The 15,809-nt window shown below is 42.5% G+C and overlaps 1 protein-coding gene across 1 annotated transcript in view; it reads left to right on the top strand.

Moving 5' to 3' along the window:
* The window catches only part of si:dkey-215k6.1 (transmembrane protein 132D), a 193,599-nt gene that overhangs the window by 153,701 nt on the left and 24,089 nt on the right, over window positions 1–15,809 (top strand). Inside the window, exon 6 of the mRNA XM_053869950.1 lies at window positions 8,504–8,647. Coding sequence (XP_053725925.1) covers window positions 8,504–8,647 — 144 coding nt within the window. The remainder of the gene's footprint in view (window positions 1–8,503; window positions 8,648–15,809) is intronic.

The following is a 15,809-nucleotide window of genomic DNA, read 5'->3' as shown; positions in this document are numbered from 1 at the left end:
GGCAGCAACCTTAAGTGGCGGTGCATAGTCTTTTAATTTACATACTTTTTAATCAGTGTGTTTATGTGTTGTATGGCCATTACACAACTTCCCCAAATGACACAGCTGAGAGGCTTTTGCTCGTAACAGTCAATTACTGATTTTTTTCAAGCCACTAGTGGCGATGTGTTTCAGACTTTCTCCATTTACAAACCAGTCTACCTCCAGTCAACAACTCTGACATTAACGTCAAGAAAAGGAAGACAGAACACAGCTATTCACTGTTGTCTACATGAAAGTCATTCGCACTTTAATTTAGGTGTTGAAGCTGGGAAATAGCGGCGGGCATGAGAGAAAATACACTACCAACAGTACTGTAGGCCCGGGTTCATGGCTCTGCCCACCCATCATCATCCTCATTGTTGCTTCTGAGATGAGGAAGAATGTCCTCAGTGGATCAGATAAACATCTGTAAAAGTTAGGAATACTCTAGCTCCATCTCAAATGTTGGGAGTCACTGATTGATCTTCTCTTTTATGCTAAGCCTTTGTCTCTAACCATTTTCCAACCCGGTGTCAAGGCAATTTGTGTGTCAGCCATGTCACAAATATTTAATCTATTGAATCATGCATGGTGCCTTTTTTTACGGACCACGAAAAGAAAATGAATGGGGCTCCAATTGCGGCTCATTCACATGCTATAACATCGTGCTGCTGCAATTTCTTTGAGCTTCTCCGACCCCTGTTACAATATTACAGCCACACGAGTCACTAATTTCACCAGTCGGACTGTGTGCTAACTAATTCTGAGCTTTGAATTTCTGAGTTTCGGACTCAGAACTTGAATATTACAATGTTCACCTTCGTATTAGGACCTATCACCCCACAACAAGAATTAAACAATTTACCTGAGTAGTAATAAGATAAATAACATCAATTTAAAAAAGCAAATAGAAATGGCTTTGACACAGAATTCATGAGTGTTTCTTTGTATTAAAAAACATAATTTAACAAAATAAATAGTCTTAAAACATAGCGTAATTTAATGAATACACTGTTGAGACCTGCAACGTCTGTTATGTCATGTGCTAATGAAAAATGGCATCAACTGAATTAATAATCATGCTTGTAGTTTTATCAATTGTAGAAGGAAGCAACACACATTCAATTTTCCCATCAAAGTGGACTACTTAGAAGCACTAGCATATTACAGTTTTTCTCAGTCACTTTGGTACATTTCTCAGATCAGAATTGAAGTTCTCAAAACTACTTCAATTAGCACACCATTGTGTCACTTGTGCACATCAATAAAGCAGTTTCTGATGTCATTACCAAGTTACAAATGCTTTATTACATCCATGCAAGTGTCTCTGTACAATTATCTGCTGTTTTATATATTATATGTTGCTTATGTCATGAGGTTGAAAATGTTTATCATATGTCTCTGTTGAATGGTCTGACCCCTCTCAACATATAGGCTTCAGTTCATCGCAAGTCCTTCTATGCTCCCAGGTGAATCTTGACTAATGAAAGGAAATGTATGAGGCATTAGCTCAAATAATTTGATTGAGCACAATGTGATGATTGAGGAACCTTATCAGCATGGAGATGTATATGTGTATGATCACCAGCCATACACACAGATGACCTTCTGGCTGCCATGGATGCTGCATGAATGACATCATAGCAGATCCCTGCAGAGGCTGGATAAGACACTCCAAAAGTTTTTGCCATGCAGCATCGCAAGAGAAGATACGTCGATGCCATACGTACATGCGTACTACTGAAACAAGATGTTGTTTCAACCATGCAGGAGGCTCCTCCTCGCGCCTGAGAATTGATTCACTTAACACTCCGCCCAGGTAGGCTCCACCTCTCCCAATAAAACCCCTGTTTCTTCCTGCTCGTCTGCTCGCCGTAGAGTATCACCCTCCGGTGAAAGCAACTTGTACTGCATGCAAAGATTTATTTGGTGGGTGATACGCATGTCTGGGCCTCCAGCATGTCCTGTAACTGGATACCTGTGCTGCATGCCTCGACCTTCCTGCAGAAGAGCGACGCCACCATGGGTCACCAGTCCGACCAGGGAGACCAGAGAGCTGGAACCAGGTCCATCTCGTTCCTGGTAATTGGCTCCAAAGATGAAGGACTGGAACCAATATCACAGCTCGACCACAGCCATGGTGGACCCTGAAAAGCTGTATGAAAACCCCTCTCAGCATACTTGGGAGCCAGTTCCAGAGGACAAAGAGAGTGTTGCGGATACCGTCCCCCTCCCACCCGATGTTTCCCCCTCAACGACATGGTGGAGGTTTTTGCTTCAACAATGGAGGGAATGAGCCTGAGCCTCTTGAGGACGTCGTGTTCAGTGCATGAACAGTGCACCCAGGCTAAAAGAAGGCCCACGACCACATCTCCAAAGATGGAGGCTCTCAGGGATCACCTCTCAAAGGATCTCTCAAAGGATATAGTCACCACACTCACGGTATTATATACAGTATGTGTATATTGTGGAGGCATCAGAGGTATCAAGGTATCAGAGTGATGACATACTAGGATGACTGGCACCTCCTAGCGTCATCAAGGGGAGAATTACTGACCCAGACACAGAGGGTTCTGTCACAAATCAGGTTTGGATTGCTGGTTGCAGATCCAATTGCTACAAAAGGGAATGCAAAATGTCCCCTTTGTTTCTCTTTGAGAGTGTCGGAGTGCCCTCCGCTGGGGATGGACACCCGAGCCCATCTTCGATGGCTGACGGGACTGTTGTATGCTTTCCCCCCTCTACGTCTGATGCTGCTGCTGCTGTTACAGCATGAAAGGGACCACAGACTTTTGGTGATCGTGGTATTCCTGGAAAGTCTGGGCACCAGCTGGTTTCCGGATGTGATGATGTTGTTGGTGTGGAATCATAGGCCAGTCCTGGACATACCTTGGGCTTTGACACAGCAATCTGACTATCTTGTCCGTACACAGTGACAGGACTTGACATTCGGATGGCATGACATGTTCATTGACACAGTGATTCACTTTTGAGAGATGGACTAAGCAGGAAACTGGTTTTTGCAGGCAATCCATGCTGTTTTGCAATTTGCACAAACTGTTATGAGAAATGCACTTTCCATTTTGCTAATCGTAATGATGATTAGAGAAATGTACCAAGGCACCCGAGAAAAACAGTAGCCATTTATATGTACACTTTTTATTTTAGTTACTGTTACTGTCTATCTTAATTTCTGAGTTTGAGACTGAAGAACGTAAACTGTGTGATTGTTTTCAAATTCTAGAGCCAATCACGCGCCTATCCATTCTGGCCCACACCGACTTCCCACAATGCATTGGGTATGGATCAGCTCGCTGTCTGTGACAGGTTTGAGTCAAATATGCCGTGTAAACTCTATGATGTCCTAGTGGCGGGCGAAATTCAATACAACCTCAGTCTTGGTGACTCAACGGAGTAAATTCAGTGACGTCACAAATTGCGTGGCAGAAGGAGAGGGTAGGTCTCGCCGCTTGCTCTCGTGGCTCTCTTGAGATTTCGATGGCAGCATCTGTGATGACGTCAGTGTCACCTGGCTTTGCCCAAATGCAACCATTGTCTCCAGATTGGAGATGTAGTCTTGTCGGTGGCAGCTATTTCTCTCTAGTCTGACAGGCGGAAGAGGGATATGTCAATCATCACTCTTCGAGTGACATTACAGTATGAATGACCTACAAAGGGGCTCCGTCGTGCACTTACGGTGCAATAGTCTCTGACTGAAGGTGCGATTTAAGCCCCCAAAAGTTTTGTGCAAGGGGTGGGTGGTGTAGCCCATGATGCTCAGTACTTTGGCTAGGACCCTCCTCTCTTGGATGTCCTTCGCTGGAGGCCAGGGGAGAGCCAGAGACTGCGTCTGTCTTTTTTATGATTGGATTAAGTCTGTTTCTGTCCCGCATGGGACATCTCCTGCCCCGACGTACCACAGCAGACAGGACTACTGACACCACTATGATGACGTAGAAAGTAAAGAAAATAGTGAAATGTGCTGTTCTCACTGGAGTCCATTTTGCCGCCTGCCTGAAGCAGTCAGTTGAGGCGGAGCAATAGGGGCACTAAAGAGTTGGTGTTACACTCATGGGTGAAAACACAGGGAAACACATGAGATGTTTGTGGTCTGATGTGTCGAGGCTCAATTTTAGTGGCATAAACTTGTTTCCTTGTAAATTCCCCATTTGACTGAAAAAACACTGTGCTTGGTTGGCTGGACTCCCGGGCATCATGGCAAAGCTTCAGGTTCAAGTCACCGTAACTGACTTTATTGTTGACATCTCACATGGTGAGTATTAAACTGAGTTGAATGATTGAAGAAATGCTCCAGTATTGATTCTATTTCAATAGTGATAATTGTCAGAAGATGGGCCACTAGTGAAGAATAACCATGACTTCTAACTTTGAAAAAGGCATTGCTAAACACAAATGTGCACATGTTTTAATTGCTGTATTTATGGGTATTTCACTCTAGTTAATAATCATGACGGCTCTTACCTTGGATTTATCAGCTGGTGCTGTATAGTTTCAAATTGGATGTAACACACAAAATCAAGATGGACAGTTAAGCATGTTACTTGCTTATATTGCGCGTCATAATACGATTGTTTGACACAATTGTATTACATGTATGTGTTCCTATCAGCTACACTGATGGAGTCTTTAAAATTTAAACGCACATAATGCATTGTTCATCAGGGTCATTCCTCAGTTCAGAAGAAGTGGAAATCAATTCTTTCTCAGTCACCGTATGGTCCAGTTCTAGGATGTGTGCTCACATTCAGTCATAAAACATCAAACAATTCCATATGTCTATGAACGTGTCCTGTCCATCCATGTAGCCCTCTGACAGAAGTTTCATTTTCATCTCAAAATTGGGTTCAAGTTTCAATCAGCCCAGCAGTGAGTTTGGTTTGCAATATGTTTGCATGAAGATGGAACAGTTCATTGCTAGAGATAGGAGGTGGGTGCTTGGATGTGACATACTTAAATTGAAATTTCAAAATCATGCCATGTAAACAAGCAGACCCATGAGCTGGTGCGGTGCCCCAGAGCACTGACCGTATTCACCGTTTGTTTTCTACACATAAGAACTCTAGTAAATCCTGCCATCATGGCAGTTTAAGTGTTACTAACTGAAACTACACAGTGGATGGCATGTCAGCAGAAGTGTGACAGTCCACCCGCTGAACAAAATAAAGGAATAATCTGAGTGCAGGAAAAGCCATGCTCTGTCTAAAAACACACCCGACTTCCAAGTGCTGGAGTCTCCTCCACCCGCCCCCAGTGTTCACACCCATCAGTGTGTGGCGGTTTTTGAAGACGGTAGGAATTGACTGCTGACGAGCTCTTAACAATTCCACTGGACAACCATGAAATTCCCTCATTCTCTCCCTGAGCTGCTGGATCTGCTTCCTTTGCTCTCTCTCTAATAACTGCTTCCTGCAGCGTTTTATCTGTTCTCATGAAATTCTGCACTGCTCCTCACAGTCTGCTTCTGTCCCATGTCTCTTTTCACCTCATATGCAGGACCTCATTTACGCTTCACCACGTTAAATTTGTGAAATGTTTGTGAAATGTCATTAGCTCTACGTTCAGCTAGGACGTATCACCGTGCTATTTGCTAAGAAAAAAAAAAAGAAAAAAAATGCTGTTGCAAATGATAATATAGTCCTTCATATTTTAATACGTCATAGTTTTATTTGTTGTTGTCTTTAGCAGGTGTTTTTTCCGTTTTATTTATTTATTGTATTTCTCATTATCCACATTTTTTACACATTTGACTTACCGTACATTTTATCTTCCCCTCCCTCCTGAGCCCCTAAAGATGAAAAACATAAATGATTTATCTATGACGGTATGTAGATAAAAAATAAATAAAATGAATAAAATAAAAGAAACCATCAAGCGGCTTGTCAGATTTATCTACTTAGCAAAGACAACTGGAGGTTGCAGAACCGCTTGCCTTCATAAGTAGCAACAGTCGATTGCAGTTGTGTTAATGGAAATGATGAAGACAATCACTATTTCAGAATGTATGTCCGATGCATAGCTGTCAGCATGGGTTTTGTACAGTGAATAGTTCAGCTAAGGTAAAAGCTTGAATAAGACGTTGCGTCTGGATTTTCACACTTTGCGCTGTATGAAGCACAGTATGATCTGTATTATTCGGTAATGTCGGCTCAGTGGTGCCACGCCCTCTTTAGTTCTTCTAGTTCAACCAAAGTTGATCTGTCAGTACAATAAGAACGCAGTAGTGACAAGCAGTGAGGGCACATTGTGAGACCACTATGTTGGATTTTGTACACAGAGATCCCACTGAATAATTCATCAGTTTAAATAAAGAATCATCACACTACGAGAGCAAGTTTCAGGATTAGCCCGTTTTGTTTGCATTCCTATAATAATAATATATATTTGCATTCCTGGAATAATATATATATATATATCTTCCAAAAAAAACCACCCTCAACAGAGCCGTGCTTTAGAACAGTCCTGTGATTTTAATGTTGTTTCCTTATTTCAATTCATAATCCTGTTAGAAGTAATGACCAAAACTGGACCTGAGTTTAGGTAGTAGAAGCCCACATCTACACATGGTCAGTGGTCAAAATCAAGTGTTTTCTCTTAACCTAGAGTGTCAGATGAAGATAAACGAATACTCCTACCTTTTCTATTGCCTTTTAATCGAACCCACTCGCAGTCAGCTTGAACTCGGTGTACTGCACATGTGACCTACAACTGAGCAGTGTATGATGTCACCGATCGCCTCTGGAAAGTAAAATCATGAAGTTAATCATACACTTGCTTCGAAACACACGAGTGGAAAGGCTCCCTTTGATATTCATCTATGCACTTCAGGCTCCACGTGTAGTTTTCCTTAATCTGATCTGATTCCACCCATCCTCCTCCTCACCTGCCGCTCACCTCCAGCCTCGATAACAACACTCCATTTTGTGGTTCACACATTAACGATTACTTGCCGCAATTCACGGCTGACAATTAAAGCGGACAAATAGAGAATGCAGGGAGGAAATGCCAAAGTTGGAAAGTCCGTGAAAGTTGTTTGGAGGCTCGTTAGGTAAATGTCATGTCGGATCTTGTGTGCGCGTTTGTTGGTATGTGTTTATGCGAGTGTCTGGTCAATGTTTTTGTGAGTTCTATGTCTCTGATACCTGGTAGCAAATACTTGATAATCCAAAATCAGAAATCCATCTGTCAAACTGTTGCTGAACTTTGCTGAACCAGAAATTCATCAAAGCTATGATTGAACACATATAGTATCCAAAAAAACAAAAAAAAACAACAACACCCTTTGCTTTGATTACTGCTACGCACACTCTTAGCATTCACTCAATGAGCTTCATGACGTCACCACCTGAAATGTATTCATTATTCATTATTATTTGTGATTTGCTCATATAAGGTGATTTAGGTGAAATAAATCAATAAAAATGTGCTAACCACAATCTGCGCTTGTAGAAGAGCAGCATCAAGGCAGGACGGCAAACGATTGTAACCTGTTTGTCATCTACTTTCACGTCAAAACGTTACACTTGAGGTCCAGTAAATCCGAAACTGGTGATATTTGTTGGTGCGATTTGTTTGTGAAGCGTCTCCAGCACAAAGCATTTTCAGGCAACTCATGAAGAAATTTTAGAAGTTTATTGTATCATTGTCCTGTGCACAGATGGACGGTATATGCCACTAATTTCGAAACATTTGATTGTTTTGTTGTGAAACTAGGACATGAAAGATGAGTTTGTCACTTTCCTGCAATCATCATCAACCTCCTGCGGAAAAATCAATGTAAACTGGTTCAAGAACACAGTTAACCAGCATTCACTTTCAAGGTCTGAAACTTTTCTCTGTCCCCAGCTAAAGGCCACTTGCTCAAACCAAACACCCATTAAATAGTGCCCCCTGAAATACACCCTGTAATCAGACATGTGTTGGTGGGGATAAATGGCCCCTTGCCAACTCAATGCCAAATAATCAAAAGTGACACAGTGTGCTTCAGTTTGTTTGCGCAACCCTGTGTGCTAAGGTTGTAATCAAAGGTAAATACTGATTACAGCGATCTGGAGGTGGCATAGTAACTTTTCCCGACTTTCTTAATAAAGGCTTCTATTCAGGCGCTTTGTCTTTCATCCCTTTATCCATATTCCACCGTTACTTTAGATCATATCTGCGCAAGATTGAGCTGGAACTGGATACATATATCGATTTGTTGTCAACAACACAAGTGGAGAAAGAGAAAAAAAAAAAGATCTCTTGAAGAGTAAAAGAAACATCTGTGTATCATTGGTGTGTCTGACCACACCAATGAAAACCTCGTAGTGAACTGCGCTCTCTCTCCACTAAACTCTTACCCCCTTTGTGCGTTTCGTGTTCCATGAAATGAGCAATACAACTACATTAATAGGGTTGGGGGTGAACAGCATAATTGTCATTTCGTAAAACAATTTTGCATTCTGATTTCTTGTTTCATGTTTAGGACACAGAGGTGGTGAACACAGCCATCCTCACGGGTCGTCATGTGGCCGTTCCCATAAAAGTGGTTACGGTGGAAATGGATGGACAAGTGCGAGAGGTGGAGGACTCTGTCGCCTGCAGCTCCACTGACGTGGATGTGCTGAAGGTACGTGGAGAAGAATGCACACGTCTGCACTACATGAAGGAAGGTTGCTCATGAAACACATGCTGTAAATGTCACACAAAATCCTGGAATGATCAGAAAGAATGAAACTCAGCACCACTACAAAATCCTTTGTGAAGTCTGGTTCCACCAGCCCTGGTGATCATCACACTTATCGATCATGGACATTCATTTCACTCAAATCTTACAATATATTTATGTGATGAATAAAATCTTTGGCCTAGGCTAAAACATAATTACTTCACCTTTTTCTTTGATGAAGGTGGGGGCAAGCTTTGAATACTGTTTCCTCACATTGTCTCGTTGCTGACTCTTTCACTGTGACAATTTCCCTTCGATGACTTTCAACTTGCGCACACTGTGTTGCCATCTTCTGCTTCTTCTCCATCATATCCTCAATTTGTTTTCATATTTCTTCCTTCAGATCCTCCATTGCTGATTTTATTTTCTGATCAGATCAACCATTTCCACCATTTTATACTTCACCCTTGATGGACTTGCTTCATCTTTCTTGACAAACACATTCTCACTCTCAAGGTGCCAAGGTGGCCCACATGTTCTGCCCTCTGTAGCACATCCTGCTGCATGGTATCCTGTAATAAGAAAGATGGAGGCTGAGGTTAGGGTTAGGAATGGGGTAGTCTTCTTTTTACTCTGTGCACTGCTTGGAGTCACTTGGTAGACAAGGCACCTCAAATGACCATGTTGAAGACACAGTGATTTCTACAGCAGTGTCAGCAAGGGGGAAAGCCACATAACGTACGATATATAACAAATGCCATCAGGATTGAAGTAATGGGGAAAGTTCCCTATCGTCCCGCCTTGCATCCAAACCCTCTCACTTGGAAGATCACACAGGAGGGAGTGGCCTTTTGCCTTTTTGAAGGCTTTGCACACCTATGTTTCAACATGCATTTGACTTGGGTGTCAACATTGGATGCAAAAGTGCAATTCAAAATAGTTGCTATTTGATGCCCTATGTTTGTTGTGTTACCAGAACATTGTGTGGTTTTTCAACAGGCGTCACACACAGCTTCTTGGTTTTTTGTGGCACTGAAGTAGCTCCAACACATCGCTCCGCTAACGGTCAGCCACTCTACAGCACTGAGAGCAATCGAGTCTTGACTGTGACTGGCGAGGAGCAGCGTGCTGCTGCTCTTATACCTAACTGGCGGAAGAAAAATAGTTCCCACCAACCTCGTGTCCAGACAGGATCGCAATAGTTTACTTTTCATCGTCTTCCTGTTAAGGATATGCATTACCTCAAATTATTTAAGTATCGATATTTTAGTTTGAGAATTGATTGTAGAGAGTCAAGATCCGGTATCGGAGGTATCAATAATTCAGGATCGATACGCACATCACTAATTGACACATCAAGGATGACAGTGAAGTGAGTGCTGCAGCCGCAGAGCAAAACAACTCCATGCCAACTCGAGCAACCCTTGGACCAGATCTTTGTTTTTATGTTCTCCCTGGGTTCGTACGGGATTCCTTGGGGCACTCAGATTTCGTCCCACATTCAAACACTACTATTTTCTGGTTTTAGTTGATGAGCTTAACTTGTCTTGTTAGTGTGAGTGGCTTCAGTGACCTGTGCAGCATATCCTCTGCCTCTTGCCCCAGGTTGCTGGGATAGATTCCTTTTGGTCTACAATCTAGAACAGAGGTTCTTAACCTTTTTGATCTTGGGGCCCACCTTTTCCAGAACAAATGGGTCCAGGGCCCATTCATAATTAGAAATGACTGATTTCCTTTTGTGTAACCATACATGTAAACAAACCAAAACTTCTTCATGACTTGCAAGTCATGTTTTTACTTAAGAAAAACAAATACACTTGAGAAAATTGGAAAAACTGTAGGTCATAAATAAAATTCTGAATTAATATAATTATAATATGAAACATCTAAATATCATTTTTTCCTTAAATAAACTCTAAAGAGGATAAGTAAAGTGTAATTCAACGTATTGCCATACAATGTTCTAATTGATTTTAAAAACTTCTTTAAAAAGTTCTTCATAGTTGGTAACTATCACAGATGTGTAGCTGTCAAGTCAATTCAATGACACACTACTGCCGCTGTATGTGGCGTGTATCAGTGTATTAAAACTGAGCATCTCAGAGCCTTCACTTTTTGCGACCCAACCGTGTGCCTCGGCCCTATGGTTAAGAATCACTGATCAAAAGGACCAGATAAACTTTTTATGTATGACAGCTGTTTAATGACTCAACCAGTCTAAACAGTTGTGTTTGCAAATTAAAACCAATAAACAAAAAAAGTAGCACCACTCTTGAGCTCTTTCCCAAAATTAAGGAAACGAATAAATAAAATATAATATATGTGTTTCATGGTGATGGCAGTGAGAATCTTGATGTAACAGTCAGTGATGGGGAGAAATGTAGTTTAAAAAGAAAAAATACATAAATGAAACCGATTTGGGAGCTACTTATATACATTAAACTCAGTCAACCAAATGTAAAAAAAAAAAAAAAAAAAAAAAAAAAAATATATATATATATATATATATATATATATATAGCCACTAATATAGCCACTCTCATATCGCTATAAACTATACTTAAAATTAGTTGAAGTAGCTTAATGCAGTACAAAATCAAATGTAATAGCTGCATGGTACAGCAACATTTATTGAGGATACACATTTCAAGGCCATGCAGTAATACTCTCCAACACTGGAATGCATTAGAGCCCTCCAGTTATTGATTCAAGAGCCAATTACGCAACAAATGTGTACATAAAAAACTGCACTGCTTTCCTGAAATACCTGTAGCAATTACGCACTGCAAGGAGGCTGAGATTGATTGCCTTATGTTTGACCCCCCGCCACCCGGAGGACCAAAATAAAAAGGAACCACTGCAATGACAGTTTCTCAATATGTGGCAATTTTCTAGTACAAGTCAGTGAAAGTGCTGCTATTAAAATCCAGTCAATAACAATAAAAACAGAAGAAACCTGGGTGTTCACAATGCTGTTTGAGTGCGTTTCAGGACCAGATTCTTGGATTTAAAAGCAACTTGTTCGTTCATAGAGGAAAAGCTCAGCAAGATACCTGCGAAGAGACAGCAAGTAGCACCTTGTGTTGTGAGTGAGGGAATCTGTACAGGCAGTCTGTAAATGTCATGCAACACACTTTCTCAGATCTGAGTTCAGATTCTCGACTAAAGGTTGTTTCTGCGTCTGCATCTGGATTTCAGAGAATTGATTGGCATTCCAGTACAATTATTTGAAGAGACAGGAGCTATCTACTCTTGTAAGAAACATTCAACAAGACAGCTGATGATGCCGTCTTCAATCAAAAAAATTCAGCAAAAAATAACACATTGCATTTCTCAACTGTCTCTGTGTTTTGATTTTGGATTCACGGTTGTAGAAAATGAGTTATTCCAAATGATTTTGTACAAGAATCCATCATTGCAGCCATCGATACAGATCCCAAATGGCTAAGTTAATGACAACAATCCAAGCCAATGCCCAAGAAATGTGTGGCCTTTTGAAACATACCTATGGCAATGAAGTCATCTTATCCTTCTCCTGTTCTCTGAGTTGGACACCTTGTGGGTCGAGTTCTCTCAGAGATGAACAGATATCTACTTTTCTCTCCACAATCAGCATTCAGCCATCTGTATCCATGGAGTAGTAGAAACAGACATTTGTTCATTAATACAGGATATATCTTATATGATATGTAGCTTAGGCAAGCCCAGTTATTTTTCCCAAGAAACAAAATGAAAAGAGTGAGTGCAACCTTCACCTTCACCTTCACCTTCTTCTACCGCTTATCTGGGGTCGGGTCGCGGAGGCAGCATTCGGAGCAGGGAAGCCCAAACTTCCCAGTCCGCACAAACCTCCTCCAACTCCTCCCGGGGGATCCCGAGGCGTTCCCAGGCCAGACCGGAGACATAATCTCTCCAGCGAGTCCTGGGTCTTCCCCGGGGTCTCCTCCCGGTAGAACATGCCCAGAACACCTCCCCAGGGAGGCGTCCAGGGGGCATTCGGATCAGATGCCCGAGCCACCTCAAGCTGGTTCCTCTTGATGTGGAGGAGCAGCGGCAACCTGTCGATGGCAAATGAGGCTAGCATTTTGTTTTTGTGCATCAAAAATAAATGAAATGATAAAAGTTTTTATATGGCTTTATCAAATAAAAAAAGAAAGTGCAAACAAATTGGCAGGTGGGACCTGAATCAATAACTATGAAACGATTATTTGAGAATTGCACAGGCACACGTCACCATTAAGCCCGAGCAAAAGGGATTGATAATCTTACATAATTGTGGATGTAAAAAGTGTGAATAACATGACTGAAGAAGTGCTTTTAAGTCATGCTTAGGGTGAAAAAATATGCCCATAGTCTGTGGTGACAAAAAATCCTTGGCAATACCTGATTACAAGTCAAAGACATGGCATACAAACCAACTACCTAATAACATCCAACTCCCACCTTCTCAAGTCCCTACAGAGGCTGTCATCAGCAGGAGCGAGTGTTGCTGATACAGCAGTATTCGTAGTTGAGTGCGGGTGACACCAGCAGGGGACAGACAGGGGACAATCACACGCATCCTCACAAATTAGCAGCCTGGTCCTGACCTCACGCGGGCCTTTATTTTCTGCCAAAGCAAGGTGAGAGGATGAAGAGGGGGTTGAGCAGCAGGAAGACGTTACGGTGGAGAATGATAACGAGTGGGAGGAAACGTTGTCAGCTTATTGATGACGATCATGCACCAGTGTGTGTTGTAGACACTATGTTGACCATGAAGCCAACAAGCTGACACGGCACATTACTGTCAAGTAATCGCTCTCTTTCTACTATACATCGACTGATTTTTAGGAAACTGAATAATTGTTTTTCTTTCATGTAATGTAATTGCTGTCCGCTCCTTGTATGACCGGAGCAGGAGCATGGTTCGCATCGCCGGCAGTAAATCAGACTTGTTCCCGGTGCATGTTGGCCTCCATCAGGGCTGCCCTTTGTCACCGGTTCTGTTCATTATTTTTATGGACAGAATTTCTAGGCGCAGCCAGAGGTTGGAGGGGATCGGGTTCGGGAACCACAGAATTTCATCTCTGCTATTGCGGACGATGTTGTTCTGCTGGCCTCATCGGACCGGGACCTTCCGCATGCACTGGGGCGGTTTGCAGCTGAGTGTGAAGCAGATCAGCACTTCCAAGTCTGAGGCCATGGTTCTCGACCGGAATAAGGTGGTTTGCTCTCTCCTGGTCGGTGGAGAGTTATTGCCCCAAGTGATGGAGTTTAAGTATCTCAGGGTCTTGTTCTCGAGTGAGGGGAGTGTGAGATTAATAGACGGGTTTGTGCAGCGGCAGCAGTGATGCGGTCGCTGAATCAGATCGTCGTGGTGAAGAGGGAGCTGAGTCACAAGACGAAGCTCTCGATTTACCGATCGAGCTACGTTCCCACCCTCACCTATGGTCACAAGCTTCGGGTGATGACCGAAAGGATGAGATCGCGGATACAAGCGGCTGAGATGAGTTTCCTCCGCAGGGTGGCTGGGCGCACCCTTAGCGATAGGGTGAGGAGTTCGGTCATCCGGGAGGAGTTCGGGGTGGAGCCGCTGCTCCTCCACATCGAGAGGAACCAGTTGAGGTGGCTCGGGCATCTGATCCGGATGCCCCCTGGACGCCTCCCTGGGGAGGTGTTCCGGGCATGTCCTACCGGGAGGAGGCCCCGGGGAAGACCCAGGACTCGCTGGAGAGATTATTTCTCCGGTCTGGCCTGGGAACGCCTCGGGATCCCCCGGGAAGAGCTGGAGGAGGTTTGACCGGGAAGTTTGGGCTTCCTTGCTCCGAATGCTGCCTCCGCGACCCGACCCCAGATAAGCGGCAGAAGAAGGTGAAGGTAAATGCTGCCTTTTAATCAAAGGAAAGGCACATGTTTAAAGAGACTATGGAGACTAAAGTTGTTAAGGCTTCCCTGAGGAGATAAACCGTGCAATAATAAGGTCCATCTGCAGGAAATAAAATACATTAGCAACAAAGAAAATTAGTGTTTTGACATGAATAACTTTAATGGGGTCAAGACCTCAACCCAGTGATCGACATCAAAAAAGAAAGTTCAATTGATGGAGTGTAATTGAAAGCTACAAATCTTCGCTACAAAATGCACACAGTTGCTATTTAGTGTTTGCTTACTGGACAAAGCACAAGCCCCACCCGGCCCGCATGAGTGTACACCACTATGCACAGATATCCTCTCCCAGTCAGATCACTGATTGTTTTGAGTCGTAATTTGTTTTGTGATATAATTGCTGACTGAATTAGACATGGCGGCTGTTTGTATGTTTAAGCTGACACAAAACCAATTAAGAATTGATCTGCAAGCTATTTATTAAACCACTTGCACAGTTCGACATGGATGGAGGTGATCTGACATACATACATATACTTATACATACATGTGTGAAACAGCTAACAAAGCAAACAGAGTGCACTCATGGCTCCTAGGATTAGCTGGAAGAACATTGTTTTTAAATACTGATTCTGAACATGTGATTTCTCAGAGCGGAGTGATGTTCCCAACTCTCTTCTTACGTATTAGGGATTAAGTATGATGTCAATGAGTGGTTTCCTCCCAAACCCTCTTTAAACTTAACCAAGACTCTAGACCAAATCCTAAATCCAAGTATGATGACCGAGTTGCATTGAAGTCCTGGAATTGAAGCTTTACATGCCTGCCTGTTTATAGGCACTGCTGTGACAGTCTTTCTCCTGGACTGAGGTCAAAATAGCAATGCATTTTTTTAAAGGCACTCACTCGTGCGCTGGCTTTTATTACGTTACAGTGTTGTAATGCACACATTTAACTTAACTAATAATAATCCTTCAGGATGAGGCAGAAACAAGGCACAGCAATCAGTTGATATGGATGTCAACTGTCACTGGAGGATTTCACTGTGTTGATTAAACATCCCCTGGTGGTGGCAGGCTTTTATTTTGAAAGCATAGAGCAAGCCATTCTGTTTCCATTTGCCATGATTTATGAGGCCTATTGTTGTCTCAGAGTTGATGAGTCATTGCAGCATCTATTTGTGTCCAAGTGAAATTAAAATGTCTCATTTCTTGTTCTTGTTTGCAGTGAAAGTACATATATGCTGGGAAGAACCATT

This window comes from Synchiropus splendidus, chromosome 7, assembly GCF_027744825.2.
Source record: "Synchiropus splendidus isolate RoL2022-P1 chromosome 7, RoL_Sspl_1.0, whole genome shotgun sequence".
Lineage (NCBI taxonomy): Eukaryota > Metazoa > Chordata > Actinopteri > Syngnathiformes > Callionymidae > Synchiropus > Synchiropus splendidus.
The sequence above is the reverse complement of the archived record's forward strand: the minus strand, read 5'-3'. Positions and strand labels throughout refer to the sequence as shown.